This window comes from Esox lucius, chromosome 14 (genome assembly GCF_011004845.1).
Source record: "Esox lucius isolate fEsoLuc1 chromosome 14, fEsoLuc1.pri, whole genome shotgun sequence".
Classification (NCBI taxonomy): Eukaryota; Metazoa; Chordata; class Actinopteri; order Esociformes; family Esocidae; genus Esox; species Esox lucius.
Genome location: NC_047582.1, coordinates 26,061,709 through 26,075,631, shown reverse-complemented (window position 1 = coordinate 26,075,631; position 13,923 = coordinate 26,061,709). Strand labels below are relative to the sequence as shown.

The following is a 13,923-nucleotide window of genomic DNA, read 5'->3' as shown; positions in this document are numbered from 1 at the left end:
TACCCCAATCACTTCTACCCACCAGGGCTCTCTACCCCAATCACTTCTACCCACCAGGTCTCTCTACCCCAATCACTTCTACCCACCAGGGCTCTCTACCCCAATCACTTCTACCCACCAGGTCTCTCTACCCCAATCACTTCTACCCACCAGGGCTCTCTACCCCAATCACTTCTACCCACCAGGTCTCTCTACCCCAATCACTTCTACCCACCAGGGCTCTCTACCCCAATCACTTCTACCCACCAGGTCTCTCTACCCCAATCACTTCTACCCACCAGGTCTCTCTACCCCAATCACTTCTACCCACCAGGTCTCTCTACCCCAATCACTTCCACCCACCAGGGCTCTCTCTCTTCTTCTGTCTCCTCTCTCGCTATTACCCTTTCCTCTTTCTCCCTTCTGCTCCCATCCTCTCCATTCACACTGTCCCCTCTCTTTGCCCTCTCCCGTCCCTCTCTGTCACTCCCACCTCTTTCTCTCCCCCGTCTCAGGGGGACCTTATAGGGGCTGGATCTCCTCTGTACTGTGGGTGTGCTGTCTGTCTTCTGCAGCCATTCATTTCATATAATGGCGTTCCCAGCCTGCCAGGCTGTCTGCCTGGAGATGAGTCTTACATTACCCCAGGTTTGTCCTGGCACGGTCTATACGAAACCACACAATTCAGCATCAGGGGACGCGGTCTGTTGATTACCGCAGCCAAGACTACAGGTCTCTCTCACACACAACGATGTATACACACACACATCGAGGCGTCCTTGAATAATCATACACTCACACATGCACATACACACACATGCACACACACACGCGCACACACACAGAGGATGTGAAAAGAGACAGCTTCTGATTAATTACACATCCTAAGGAACTAATGGTAATCACGTTCAGATCATTTCAAGATGATTTGCTGTTTTAACGGATGGACGAAAAAAGAAACAGCAAAGCTTCCTCTAGAATTCTAGAAATCAACTCATACCTCAGACCCTGCCAGGATAAACTTTCAATGATGCTATCCGACTTTTGACACCATTGGCGTCTTGACAGGATTATTCGATAGTGAGCTAAGGTCGCTTTAGTAAGTTTTATATGCTTGTCTAGCTTTTTATGCTTGCATCATTTTCTAAAAAAATTAATCTGTTTCACCTATTACACAGTTATCTAGTGCTACTGAACGAACTGGCATTATCTCTACATAATATCTACACACTCCATTCACAATGGCTGTCTGATAACCAAATATGTCATGGAAAAAACATTGCAGGGCAAATGGCCTTTTAGTACTTTGTGCTGACACATACATTTACAGGAGTACCACTGTCACACACCATACTTAAACATAAGCACTCTCTCAAACCAGAATGACCCAAACCACAAACCTCTACCAACATAACCAGTACTTCACAGCTGTATGTATGGATCGCCGCTACGGTCTCCTTAGGAAAACTTACAGGCCGACAGAGCCCATACAGTTACTCCAATGCTGAAGCATTCTAGATGGATACTCTCTCTTTCTCTCTCTCAGTCCGTGTTTTTTCTCTCATGTTCTCTCTCTTTTTCTCTCGATCTATCTCTCTCTCCCTTGTATGTTTGATGTTTCATCGCTAATCTCTGTGTATGCACCCGTTGCTGTCCCTGTCCAGAGTCCTCCTGGTTGTGTTGCAGATCGAGACGATACCTGATGATTTCAGCGGCCACTGTGCTGACCCCTCCTCCCCCCCCCCCGTGTTGTCCCTGTCCTTGTCCATCTGGTCATGCTAATTATTACAATTGTAATTTTAATATGTTCACCTGGCACAGCCAGAAGAGGACTGGTCACCCCTCTGAGCCTGGGTCACCCCACTGAGCATGGGTCACCCCTCTGAGCATGGGTCACCCCACTGAGCATGGGTCACCGCTCTGAGCATGGGTCCTTCTTTTATATTGTAAACCCACTCCCTATCCTCTATCTTCTGATTTTCCCCCTCAGATTATTTGCTCCATTTCTTATTCTCATTTTTTTTCTCCCTGCACCCCTTCAAGATGTTGATCTTGAGAGACTAACTGGAAATTTGCAGCAATCTAACCAATTTATTAAATGTCCCAGCCACTGACATCTAAAATACTGCATTTTTGTCTCGCTCACCACCTTTTAGCTATACCCTCTGGGGACAAATCAATTAACTAACAAAGGGGAACAGGGAGTAAGTGAGAGAAATGTGAGAGAGAGGAAGTCAGGGTTGGGGCAAAAAGTAGAAAGCACAGAGCATAATTTGGAAACTGTGTGGCATATTTTCCATTTCCTGGCAGTGCAGCTTGTTGCCGGTCCTGTTTCCCATATAGGTTGGCAGAAAAACAGCATCAGCAAAAAACATTCTTCTGCAAAATGTCAGCTGATTCTGTTCCCATGATAAAGTCAAGCCTGTGGTTAAGGAAGGATGATATAAGCTACAACAAGAAGGTACTAAAACTTAACTGGATCAATACACTGAACTGGTCCACACTGGCGACAATAAAATGATGGGAATTAGCATCACAGAGTGGAGAATGAGGGTCTTTAAACTAGTCTTGCCCATCAAAGAACCTTTGAGGTAAGTATGGGTTTTTTTATGTATTATCTAAAGCAGGGGTTAGCTACGACAGGCAATTGCAATTGTTTTTTGCCTACCCACCACCAACCCGCCACAAATACAAATAAAGCATTCAAACCCCTTCAATTTCTCTAAATTTTGTTGTGTTATAGACTGAATTCATTATTTCCCACATTTAGTTTTTTTGCATCGATCTACACACAATACCCCATCTTGGCAAATCAAAGCATGTTTTACGAATGTGTGCCAATTGACTCAACATAAAAAACTGAAATATCTCACAAGTAAACAACTTAAACTAGGAGCACCATTTTACAGTTTAGATGTTAAAGACTTGCATTTGTCTTCCCAAACCTGGCAGAGTTTCTAAAAGCCGGAATCTGGTGAATAAACCTGAACCCTACAGCAGGGATTCCAGTTATGGTCCTTGATGCTGTTTGAATAGTGCTTCAAACAATCAAAGAACGTATTTCTTTAGAGACCCTGAAAGGTTTTCCCACTTGTCACAGGTGTCAAATGAACTCCAAGTGTCTGCGAGTTGCAGCTCCTATCTTGTACTTGATACAAACTTGTTAAATAGCAAACACGTTTTCCCATGAAAGTGGAGTAATTCATGAAATAAGGGGAAGTAGTTGAATGCCACATCATCTATCTCCCTTTCCCTCTCCAACTCCCAGCCAAGCCAAGCCTAGGGGAATCCAAAAGGAGTGAGCTCATTGTTAGTCGACATTTTCTGTTCAACTCCAGAGAGGGAGAAAGGGAACATTTATATTTCACCCACAAACATACACACATGTGTACAATACTGTCAGAGAGGGAGAGATGGACGGAGACAGGGAAGAGAAGGAGAGAGGGAGAGAGAGGGAGAGGGAGAGAAGGAGAGAGGGAGAGAGGGAGAGAGGGAGAGAGAGGGTGAGGGAGAGAAGGAGAGAGGGAGAGAGAAAAAGAGGGAGAGAGATAAAGGAAGGGAGAGAGAAAAGTAGACAGGGGGAGAGTGGGAAATAGAGGGAGAGGGAGAGAAGGAGAGAGGGAGAGAGAAAAAGAGAGGGAGAGAGATAAAGGAAGGGAGAGAGATAAAGGAAGGGAGAGAGAGAAGTAGACAGGGGGAGAGTGGGAGAGAGAAGGAGAGGGAGAGAAGGAGAGAGGGAGAGAGGGAGAGAGATAAAGAGAGGGAGAGAGATAAAGAGAGGGAGAGAGATAAAGGAGGGAGAGAGAGAAGTAGACAGGGGGAGAGTGGGAGAGAGAGGGAGAGGTGAACCATTGAAATGGATAGAGAACTCCAATGTTCCAATGTCTATCTTAGTCTATGATTGGAACAGCATCAGTCCCATCAGTCAAGCCGTGTTATTAATTATCAGGGAGCGTCTGGTAGCTAATCCACCTTACACAAGCACATGGATTAAAGAAGCCCTGTGACAGGACAAAGAAGCGCTGTGTTTGCGGTGTGAAGGGGTGTATCCGTTTCACATGGCTTACATTAGGAACAACAAAAACCCGGTAGAAAATAACTGTTGGATCTCTGACTTTGAAATTCCTTCATAGAAATGATAAGATAACCACATGCTGGAATCTATTTCCACCATCTCTGTCATCAGCAGCGATATTTCCCATGTCTCTGCAGCTTTCATAGCCTCCAGGTCTAGGCTGCCTGTCACTGACCTCCAGTCAGAGCTCGTCCAATCACAAAGCATGTAGCTTAAAGAATGTGGGGTGTGGGTGAACCACCATTCTCAAAAAGACACGATGTTCACTTTCTGAATGTTGCCACGAGTCTAACGCCTCCCTGACTTATACACTGAGACGTGGCAGTGAGTTTAAACAGAGATGAAGAAATAGAGCTCCAGAGACCGGGCTTGGTGGGTCGGAATGGTGGGGGGGGGGGGGTTGCAGCTGCTCAGACTGGATGGACAGATGTACACTTTCAGGCAGAAGTTTATACCAACACGTCAAAAACAAGCACAACAAGTGAAACACCGTCTAGACCGAAAATACGGAAGAGAAAGTATTCGTATTGATTCACGAGACAAAGATAAGGATCTCCTCACACTTCATTTTCTGCTTTGATTTTAAATTTTAAAAAAATCAGTTAATATCGCTTTTAACTAATAAGCTACGTAAAAATAAATTCGGACAAGGCAGCAGACCTACCTCAAAGACTTCTTCATCAAGTATTCTAGTTCCGAAGACCACAATTCCTTTTGTGTCGACAATGGGGTGCGGGCTCCTAGACAGTTTCTGGGTGGTCTTCTTTTTACAGTCCAGGATGATGGTGATGGTCTGTTTATGAACACTGATGGCCACTCTGTGCCACCTGGGGACAGGGACAGAAGACACGTTTCACAAGAGTTCCACACAATTTGAGACAGAAATGCTTGGAAACATGTTTCTGGTAAGTTGTTGACTTTTGAGATGGGACATGACATAGTTTTCAGATATTTTTTATTACAGTATTTTAAAGTAAAGTATATTCCTGTAGGTTTTTCATGCCATTGATCCATGGGTTCAGTGTCACATCTGAGGGGACTGTATAGCTCAAGGCTCCCACACTCATCCCATCTGATCTGAGAGGGTTTCATTTGATTGATGTATAACACAAAACACTTTAGATGAGAAGTGTCTAGATAATAAACCGTGTCCCAGGGACAGACAGCAGATTGAGATAATAGACACCTGAGGCTGGTCACCTGCACAACAAAGTGGGTGTCCACAAGCCTCACCAAAGCCAGGCCAAGCACACCTGCTCGCTGATTACAGAGAACCAAGCGGCTAAACCTCGAGCAGATTACATCTGTTTGACAATATTAAACAAGCCTCTAAAGAGGAACAAGTTTGATTCAAGGCAGAATTTGAATTTCACTGTATGTAATAGTTCACAGTCTGTGTAAACTAATGCATTGTGGGTAGTTTTACTGTGGCGTGTCAGGTGAATCTACTTTTCCAAAGAGAGGATAGTTAGTCCAACAGGACAATTTGTCACACTATCTACTGTATGGGCTGTGTACTACGTAATGACCTGAGTGTACTATCTAATGACAAAGTCATACTATGAGTGAAATGAGGTGGACCTACATTCTGTTGGTCAGGTTGGGTTCTCAGAGGACCTAATATGGTTCACAGTGCTGTGTGGTTCATTTGGTGTGACACACAAAGGCTAACGTATGGTGTGACGGTTTATGTCAACCTACTTTCCGTCAGCCAGGTTGAGTCCCCTGAAGAGGGGGTAGTCCTCAGGGCTGGGTTTACCCGTGTGGTCCTCGTAGAGGAAGACAGGCGAGCGCCCCACCTCCATACCCAGCTGCTGGATGCCCTGCTCATTATACACAGACAGCAGGAAGGACTGAGAACCTTTCTTAGGCTTCACCGTGGCCAGGATGGAGAAGTCCTCAGGGAAGACATCAGCTGGTAAAGGGGTGACAAACGGATGGAGGGAGCGAGAGGAGGAGAGAGAGAGAGGGAGAGAAAAAGAGAGAGGGAGAGAAAGAGTTATAATATATCAACTCGTGGAACATGATCAATAGAGGGACGACAGATCCCACCTAGACAATTAGTTGTCACAATGTACAGTTCATGAGATAAATGATGCCCATTCAACCCTTACTAGCAAGAGGAAACAAACACAGAGATGAATGATGAACATGGGAAAGAGAAGATGACAAAACGCCTTGGACAGAGTAGACATATTTGAGCATCTAAAGCAAACAAGAGGCTTCTCTGACCCTCCTCTACTGCTCATAACTGAACTGCATAGCACCAGACTGGGACGAAGGAAGAGTAATTAGAAAAGTCTGGAGAATGAGAGAGAGGGAGAGAGGAGAAAAAAAATGAGACCAGTGCAGGAAGGAGAACAAGATAATGAGAAAAGCATGAAGTCTCGGAGCGGCTATAGAAAAAAACCTTTCCCAAACCCCTCTGCCCATTTTCTCTTCTCAGACCTGACTGATCTACCAGACAGAAACAGAAAGGCAGAGTGAGAGACACAGAGGAAGAGAAATAGAAATTGTCCAGAGACATACCATTTGAAATAAAACACATTGGAGGAAGCCATGATAAATAATAATTTATTGTATGACAATTTGTTGAAAAATAACAATTAAACCATGGAACAGAATGAAAGTGTTATTCACTGAAAGGGACATTTCTGTAACCCTCTTTTTCTAGAGGAGGTTACCCAGGTTCCATCATTCCTTAAACCCGAACTCCATCCCTCCATCTGCATGCCAAACCAAAACCCTCCCTTCATGAGTACCCGCTACATCTGTTAGACACATGCCCAGGGAGCAAAGCCTTGTGGGACCTTCTCAACCCCCCAAGAAGGGGGTGGGTGTTACTTCCTGCCGCCCAAAAAATACAATGGGGCCCTCACATACTGTAGGCGTCCACACTGACAGTAAGTCCAGGCATGGTCACCAGCACCCAGGTCTACAGAGCTGTGTTACTTTGAAGGTCTGATTGAAAGAGGTTTATGGAAACTGTCTTAGCATATTAGTTGACTTCACAGATGTTTTTCTAACTACAAAGAATGCAAAAGTGTGAATTATTGGCATATTGTAGAGCCTCTGAATGCAGGTGATATATTTATTTACAATAGACACAAAGGCCAAATAAACCCATAAAGTAGTTCCACAGTTTTGGAAGAATCTCCAGGCAAATAATGGCTGGTCTGGGAAAAATACATATTTTTCCAGAACATTCGAATCCGAGAGGAAAGTAGGAGCTGGGGCCATGACTGTGGTTTTGTCGACCAAGCTGTGGTTACTGTGGAAACACTGCATTAGAATGTCTCAGCGACAGACAGCCTCGACGGGAGAGCATTGGGAATGTTCCGGGGCCTGAGGTTAGGAGCAGACAGACAGCCTCGACGGGAGAGCAGTGGGAATGTTCCGGGGCCTGAGGTTAGGAGCAGACAGACAGCCTCGACGGGAGAGCAGTGGGAATGTTCCGGGGCCTGAGGTTAGGAGCAGACAGACAGCCTCGACAGGAGAGCAGTGGGAATGTTCCGGGGCCTGAGGTTAGGAGCAGACAGACAGCCTCGACGGGAGAGCAGTGGGAATGTTGCGGGGCCTGAGGTTAGGAGCAGACAGACAGCCTCGACGGGAGAGCAGTGGGAATGTTCCGGGGCTGAGGTTAGGAGCAGACAGACAGACCGAGGGAGAGCAGTGGGAATGTTCCGGGGCTGAGGTTAGGAGCAGACAGACAGACCGAGGGAGAGCAGTGGGAATGTTCCGGGGCCTGAGGTTAGGAGCAGACAGACAGACCGAGGGAGAGCAGTGGGAATGTTCCGGGGCCTGAGGTTAGGAGCAGACAGACAGACCGAGGGAGAGGGAGGAAGGGGAGAAGGGGGCAAGGACCTCTCACTGATGGAAAAGTCTGGATTTCTCATCATCAGCCATTTCCTTGTTTCTCTCATTTCTCTGGCTCTCCATCTCTTCACTGTCTGTCAAGACAGAAAGACAGACGTATAACAATTTCAGGTCGTGTACGCATCTTAATGCTGTGCTCCTCTGTTGTGTCTGAGTGACAGAGGTTTTCAGAGTGGCACCAGTGGGCAACTCTCGTGCATTCCTCTCCGCCCCTTAGCTCAGCATAGATAGACATCCATCTGGAGCAGCCCAGCTTAGCACAGCTTGTCTCAGCACCATAAGGAGAGGCAACAGCTGAGCGCTCACTTGGTGAAAACGATGATGAGACATGGACTGACATCAGTGTTTTGGTGTGACAAAGAGGTGAGCGACTCTGAAGTCTTTCTGTTGTACATTTGAAACACTCCCGAAAGGGCAGAGTGGCATGACTGGGGCTGCGATGCAATGTGAGTGGTTCCCTTTGGACTGGCGTGGTTCTGGCTCTCATCTCGGCTGTGTTTACAGGCTGTCTCCGCTCCGCTCCTTAACTCAAGTGACCTTTCCCCTTGCTGTTACCGTGGGGACTGACACAGCCCGAAAGACCATTAACCACAAGAGAGATCAAACTAGTGGAGGGAGGGTCAAAGGAGGAAGACTTGAAAGAGGACAACAATCTCGGGTGTCAGGGTCCATTTTCCTGCCTGTTCTTGGCTCTTAATAGCAGTGGTTATGACAGGCTCCTGTGTTCTGGGGGAATGTCCTCATTCCTGACCTTGGAACCCAACTTGGACCACCAGGGACTGATGCACAATGCATGTGTGTGGGCATGTGTGTGTGTGTGTGCTGTGTCTGTTTGGGCATGTGTGTGTGTGTGTGTGTGTGAGTCTGTGTATTGTGTGTGTGTGTGTGTGTGGGGGGGGGCATGTCTGTGTGTATGTGTTTGTGTGTGTAGGCATGTGCGCATGTATGCATGAAAAAAAAGAGAAAGTGAAAAAAGAGAAAGAGACACGACAGAAAGAGAGAGGGGAAGACGAGCACTACTGGCAATGCCGAACTACAAAGCAAACGATTGTTTCCCATCCATGAGTAAATGTTATATTTTCTTAGTGTCTGATGAGAGGGTGGTGGTGGGCGTGGTAGCAGTAATAGTGGTGCCAGTGGCAGACAGCCTGGTTTACCCTGGCAGCACCACCTCTCTATAGAGTCAAACAGGAAAAGTCTGGAAAAGTCACCGAATGCCAGACTTCTCAGAGAAAACTACCAGACACTTGCAGGCAGTTTCAAGATGCCCTAGCTATACACTACAGATGAGGTAAATCCTGCTGTTGCTACCCAATCAGTATTAGTAACAGAGCTATTCAACCTCTTCGCATGATTGGTACATAAAATTTATTGAGATGAAAACACGCTGGATCCAATAGTGTCGCTCATGAAAGAGACACTCCAGTTTCAATGTGCTGGAATACCTCTGTGTCTAACTCTGAAATCACATCTGACCTACACTTATCCCCATCCGTCCCAGGCTGAGCTGTGATTGGCTCTGCAATCTGTCAGTCAGGGTGCTCTGCTCAGGTATAGGTTGGAATGTAAAAGTGGTTCAACCTGTCATCACTAGCTTTAAGACCCCTCTTCACCATGGAACAGGCAACATTCCACACAGATTGACTAAGGCAAGGGGGAGGATAGACGTGCATTTTGTGTGTGAGTGTGTGTGTGCACGTGGCTGAGTATGAGTTTGGAGAAAAGTGTGGGAGCATTGCCTAAATGAAAGATAAGACATTAATGAACAGCACGTCATCGGTGAAAAGCCAGGGGAAAGGTAGAACATCTGTGTTACACTCCAATCACATGGAAAGACTGACGTCAGTGGACCCGAGTGAAGACATGGAATTGGGAGAGGGAGAGAGGGGAGAAGAGACCGGAGGAATGAGCAGAGGGAGGTGAGAGTGAAGAAGAGAGGGAACAGAGTAGGAAGAGGAGATAGAGGAAGGAGGTGGTATAGGGGAGGAGAGGAGTGAGAAGGCATAGGTGAGGAGTAAAGACAAGACAGGAGAGGGAAGAAAGAGGACTGACAAGAGGTGGAAGAAGAGAGAGAAAAGAGCTGGGACATTGGAGAGAATAGAAAGAGGACAGGAAATAAAGAGGTGAGTTAGGTAAAGAGGAGAGGAGAGAAAGAAGAGAGGAAAGAAAGAGAGTGACTTGGAGGAGACCACCCGGCTCCTAAAGCCCTGATCATGGGCAGAGATCCCAAGACATAGCACATAGTAGTGGGAATACATCACTCTTTCCTTACACTTAGAAGCCCACCAATGTTAGCAATTATTCACCCTGGCAAACCCCACTGAAACTGAGAGAAATAGACACCTACTGACGTGCGAGAGAGGGTCAACAACTATGGGGTGACAGAGAGAGACATCTACTCAGGAGATGTGAGAGACATCTACTGACTGTGTGAGAGACATCTACTGAGTGTGTGAGAGACATCTACTGACTGTGTGAGACACATCTACTGACTGTATGAGAGACATCTACTGACTGTGTGAGAGACATCTACTGACTGTGTGAGAGACATCTACTGACTATGTGACAGACATCTACTGACTGTGTAACAGACATCTACTGACTGTGTGAGAGACATCTACTGACTGTTTGAGGGATATCTACTGACTGTGTGAGAGACATCTACTGACTGTTTGAGAGACATCTACTGAATGTGTGAGAGACATCTACTGACTGTGTGAGAGACATCTACTGACTGTTTGAGGGATATCTACTGACTGTGTGAGAGACATCTACTGACTGTTTGAGAGACATCTACTGAATGTGTGAGAGACATCTACTGAATGTGTGAGAGACATCTACTGACTGTTTGAGGGATATCTACTGACTGTGTGAGAGACATCTACTGACTGCGTGAGAGACATCTACTGACTACGTGAGAGACATCTACTGACTACGTGAGAGACATCTACTGACTGTGTGAGAGACATATACTGACTGTGTGAGGGATATCTATTGACTGTGTGAGAGACATCTACTGACTGTGTGAGAGACATCTACTGACTGTGTGAGAGATATCTACTGACTGTGTGAGAGACATCTACTGACTGTTTGAGAGACATCTACTGAATGTGTGAGAGACATCTACTGACTGTGTGAGAGACATCTACTGACTGTGTGAGAGACATCTACTGACTGTGTGAGGGATATCTACTGACTGTGTGAGAGACATCTACTGACTGCGTGAGAGACATCTACTGACTACGTGAGAGACATCTACTGACTGCGTGAGAGACATCTACTGACTGTGTGAGAGACATCTACTGACTGTGTGAGAGACATCTACTGAGTGTGTGAGAGACATCTACTGAGTGTGTGAGGGATATCTATTGACTGTGTGAGAGACATCTACTCAGTGTGTGAGGGATATCTATTGACTGTGTGAGAGACATCTACTGACTGTGTGAGAGACATCTACTCAGTGTGTGACAGACATCTACTGAGTGTGTGAGAGACATATACTGACTGTGTGACAGACATCTACTGACTGTGTGAGAGACATCTACTGACTGTTTGAGGGATATCTACTGACTGTGTGAGAGACATCTACTGACTGTTTGAGAGACATCTACTGAATGTGTGAGAGACATCTACTGAATGTGTGAGAGACATCTACTGACTGCGTGAGAGACATCTACTCAGTGTGTGAGAGACATCTACTGACTGTGTGAGAGACATCTACTGACTGTTTGAGAGACATCTACTGAATGTGTGAGAGACATCTACTGACTGTGTGAGAGACATCTACTGACTGTTTGAGGGATATCTACTGACTGTGTGAGAGACATCTACTGACTGTTTGAGAGACATCTACTGAATGTGTGAGAGACATCTACTGAATGTGTGAGAGACATCTACTGACTGTTTGAGGGATATCTACTGACTGTGTGAGAGACATCTACTGACTGCGTGAGAGACATCTACTGACTACGTGAGAGACATCTACTGACTACGTGAGAGACATCTACTGACTGTGTGAGAGACATATACTGACTGTGTGAGGGATATCTATTGACTGTGTGAGAGACATCTACTGAGTGTGTGAGAGACATCTACTGACTGTGTGAGAGACATCTACTGACTGTGTGAGAGATATCTACTGACTGTGTGAGAGACATCTACTGACTGTTTGAGAGACATCTACTGAATGTGTGAGAGACATCTACTGACTGTGTGAGAGACATCTACTGACTGTGTGAGAGACATCTACTGACTGTGTGAGGGATATCTACTGACTGTGTGAGAGACATCTACTGACTGCGTGAGAGACATCTACTGACTACGTGAGAGACATCTACTGACTGCGTGAGAGACATCTACTGACTGTGTGAGAGACATCTACTGACTGTGTGAGAGACATCTACTGAGTGTGTGAGGGATATCTATTGACTGTGTGAGAGACATCTACTCAGTGTGTGAGGGATATCTATTGACTGTGTGAGAGACATCTACTGACTGTGTGAGAGACATCTACTCAGTGTGTGACAGACATCTACTGAGTGTGTGAGAGACATATACTGACTGTGTGACAGACATCTACTGACTGTGTGAGAGACATCTACTGACTGTTTGAGGGATATCTACTGACTGTGTGAGAGACATCTACTGACTGTTTGAGAGACATCTACTGAATGTGTGAGAGACATCTACTGAATGTGTGAGAGACATCTACTGACTGCGTGAGAGACATCTACTCAGTGTGTGAGAGACATCTACTGACTGTGTGAGAGACATCTACTGACTACGTGAGAGACATCTACTGAGTGTGTGAGAGACATCTACTGAGTGTGTGAGAGACATCTACTGACTGTGTGAGAGACATCTACTGACTGTGTGAGAGACATCTACTCAGTGTGTGAGAGACATCTACTGACTGTGTGAGAGACATCTACTGACTGTGTGAGAGACATCTACTGACTGTGTGAGAAACATCTACTCAGTGTGTGAGAGAATCCCCCACTGCCGACCACAAATGACCAACCTTACATAGTACCAAGCAATGTGTACGTGTTGTGTGAACGTAGCAGTACAGCACATGCACTATACTACTATGACAATAAATCCCCTTACACTTCAGACAACACATCTCTTCTAAAAACTGTTAAAGAGAGATAATGTTCTCATAACATCCTGCACTACTGCGAGGCAGAGAGTCTTTACTGGGGAGATGCTATTCTAGTCTATTTATAAACCCTGAGAAGATGGAAAACCACCACTGTTTGAGCTCCTCCATCTTGCAATGAATCATTTCTTCTACATGTTAGCTTAATGAGAGCATGTGTACACACATTCCTTCGCAACGCATCACCAGGCCATACATGCCTGTGGGTTCCAGAGTTAGATGTTGCTAATTGACCTCACCTACAAACTGTTTAACATTATTGATGACATGATTTGTGTTTATGGTTTGTGCGCACGTGCGCGTGCTTGTGAGTCTTTACGCATGCTCACGTCACAGAAGGATGTTCAAGTTTTAATAAATCAGGCTTAACGCCAAAGCCAAAGCTTAGTAGCAAGTATTGAGAGTCCCAGAGAGAAGGAACAGGACCAACGGATCCCTCTCTGAACCGCCTTCTGGAAGATATTAGCTTGAGCTGTTCTTCCTTCTATCTCTCTCTCTTTCTCATGAGTTAGGCCAATATCTCTAGTTATTAAACCAGCTTTGCTTACATCTTAACATTGTGGAATGTCTATTTCAAAGGATGTTTTTGGTTCAGTTTTTTTTTTTGGTCTAGAGAGTTGCGGTCTTTGTTAGTGTTGTTTGAGATCTCACTATAAGTCCGTAAGTAAAAAAAATAGAAAGCCAAGTTTAAGCTTTTAGCCTTTGCAATGAGTTGTCAAGAGGACATTCTTTCTTGTAGCCTAGTGTCTGAACTCAGCTTGGCATTAAGCCTTGATCAGGATCAAACATCCGCTTGCTAGGCCTCCTCCAAGCCTCTTAGCCTTGGCCCCTT

General features: G+C 45.6%; 1 protein-coding gene across 2 annotated transcripts in view; it reads right to left on the bottom strand.

Annotated features, from left to right (window-relative positions):
* Window positions 1-13,923, bottom strand: part of col5a1 (procollagen, type V, alpha 1) — an 89,114-nt gene that overhangs the window by 52,484 nt on the left and 22,707 nt on the right. For both annotated transcript variants that reach the window (XM_010878281.5, XM_010878282.5), the window contains exons 3-4: window positions 5,756-5,969; window positions 4,719-4,881 (exon numbers count right to left, since the gene is read on the bottom strand). In XM_010878281.5, coding sequence (XP_010876583.4) covers window positions 4,719-4,881; window positions 5,756-5,969 — 377 coding nt within the window. The remainder of the gene's footprint in view (window positions 1-4,718; window positions 4,882-5,755; window positions 5,970-13,923) is intronic.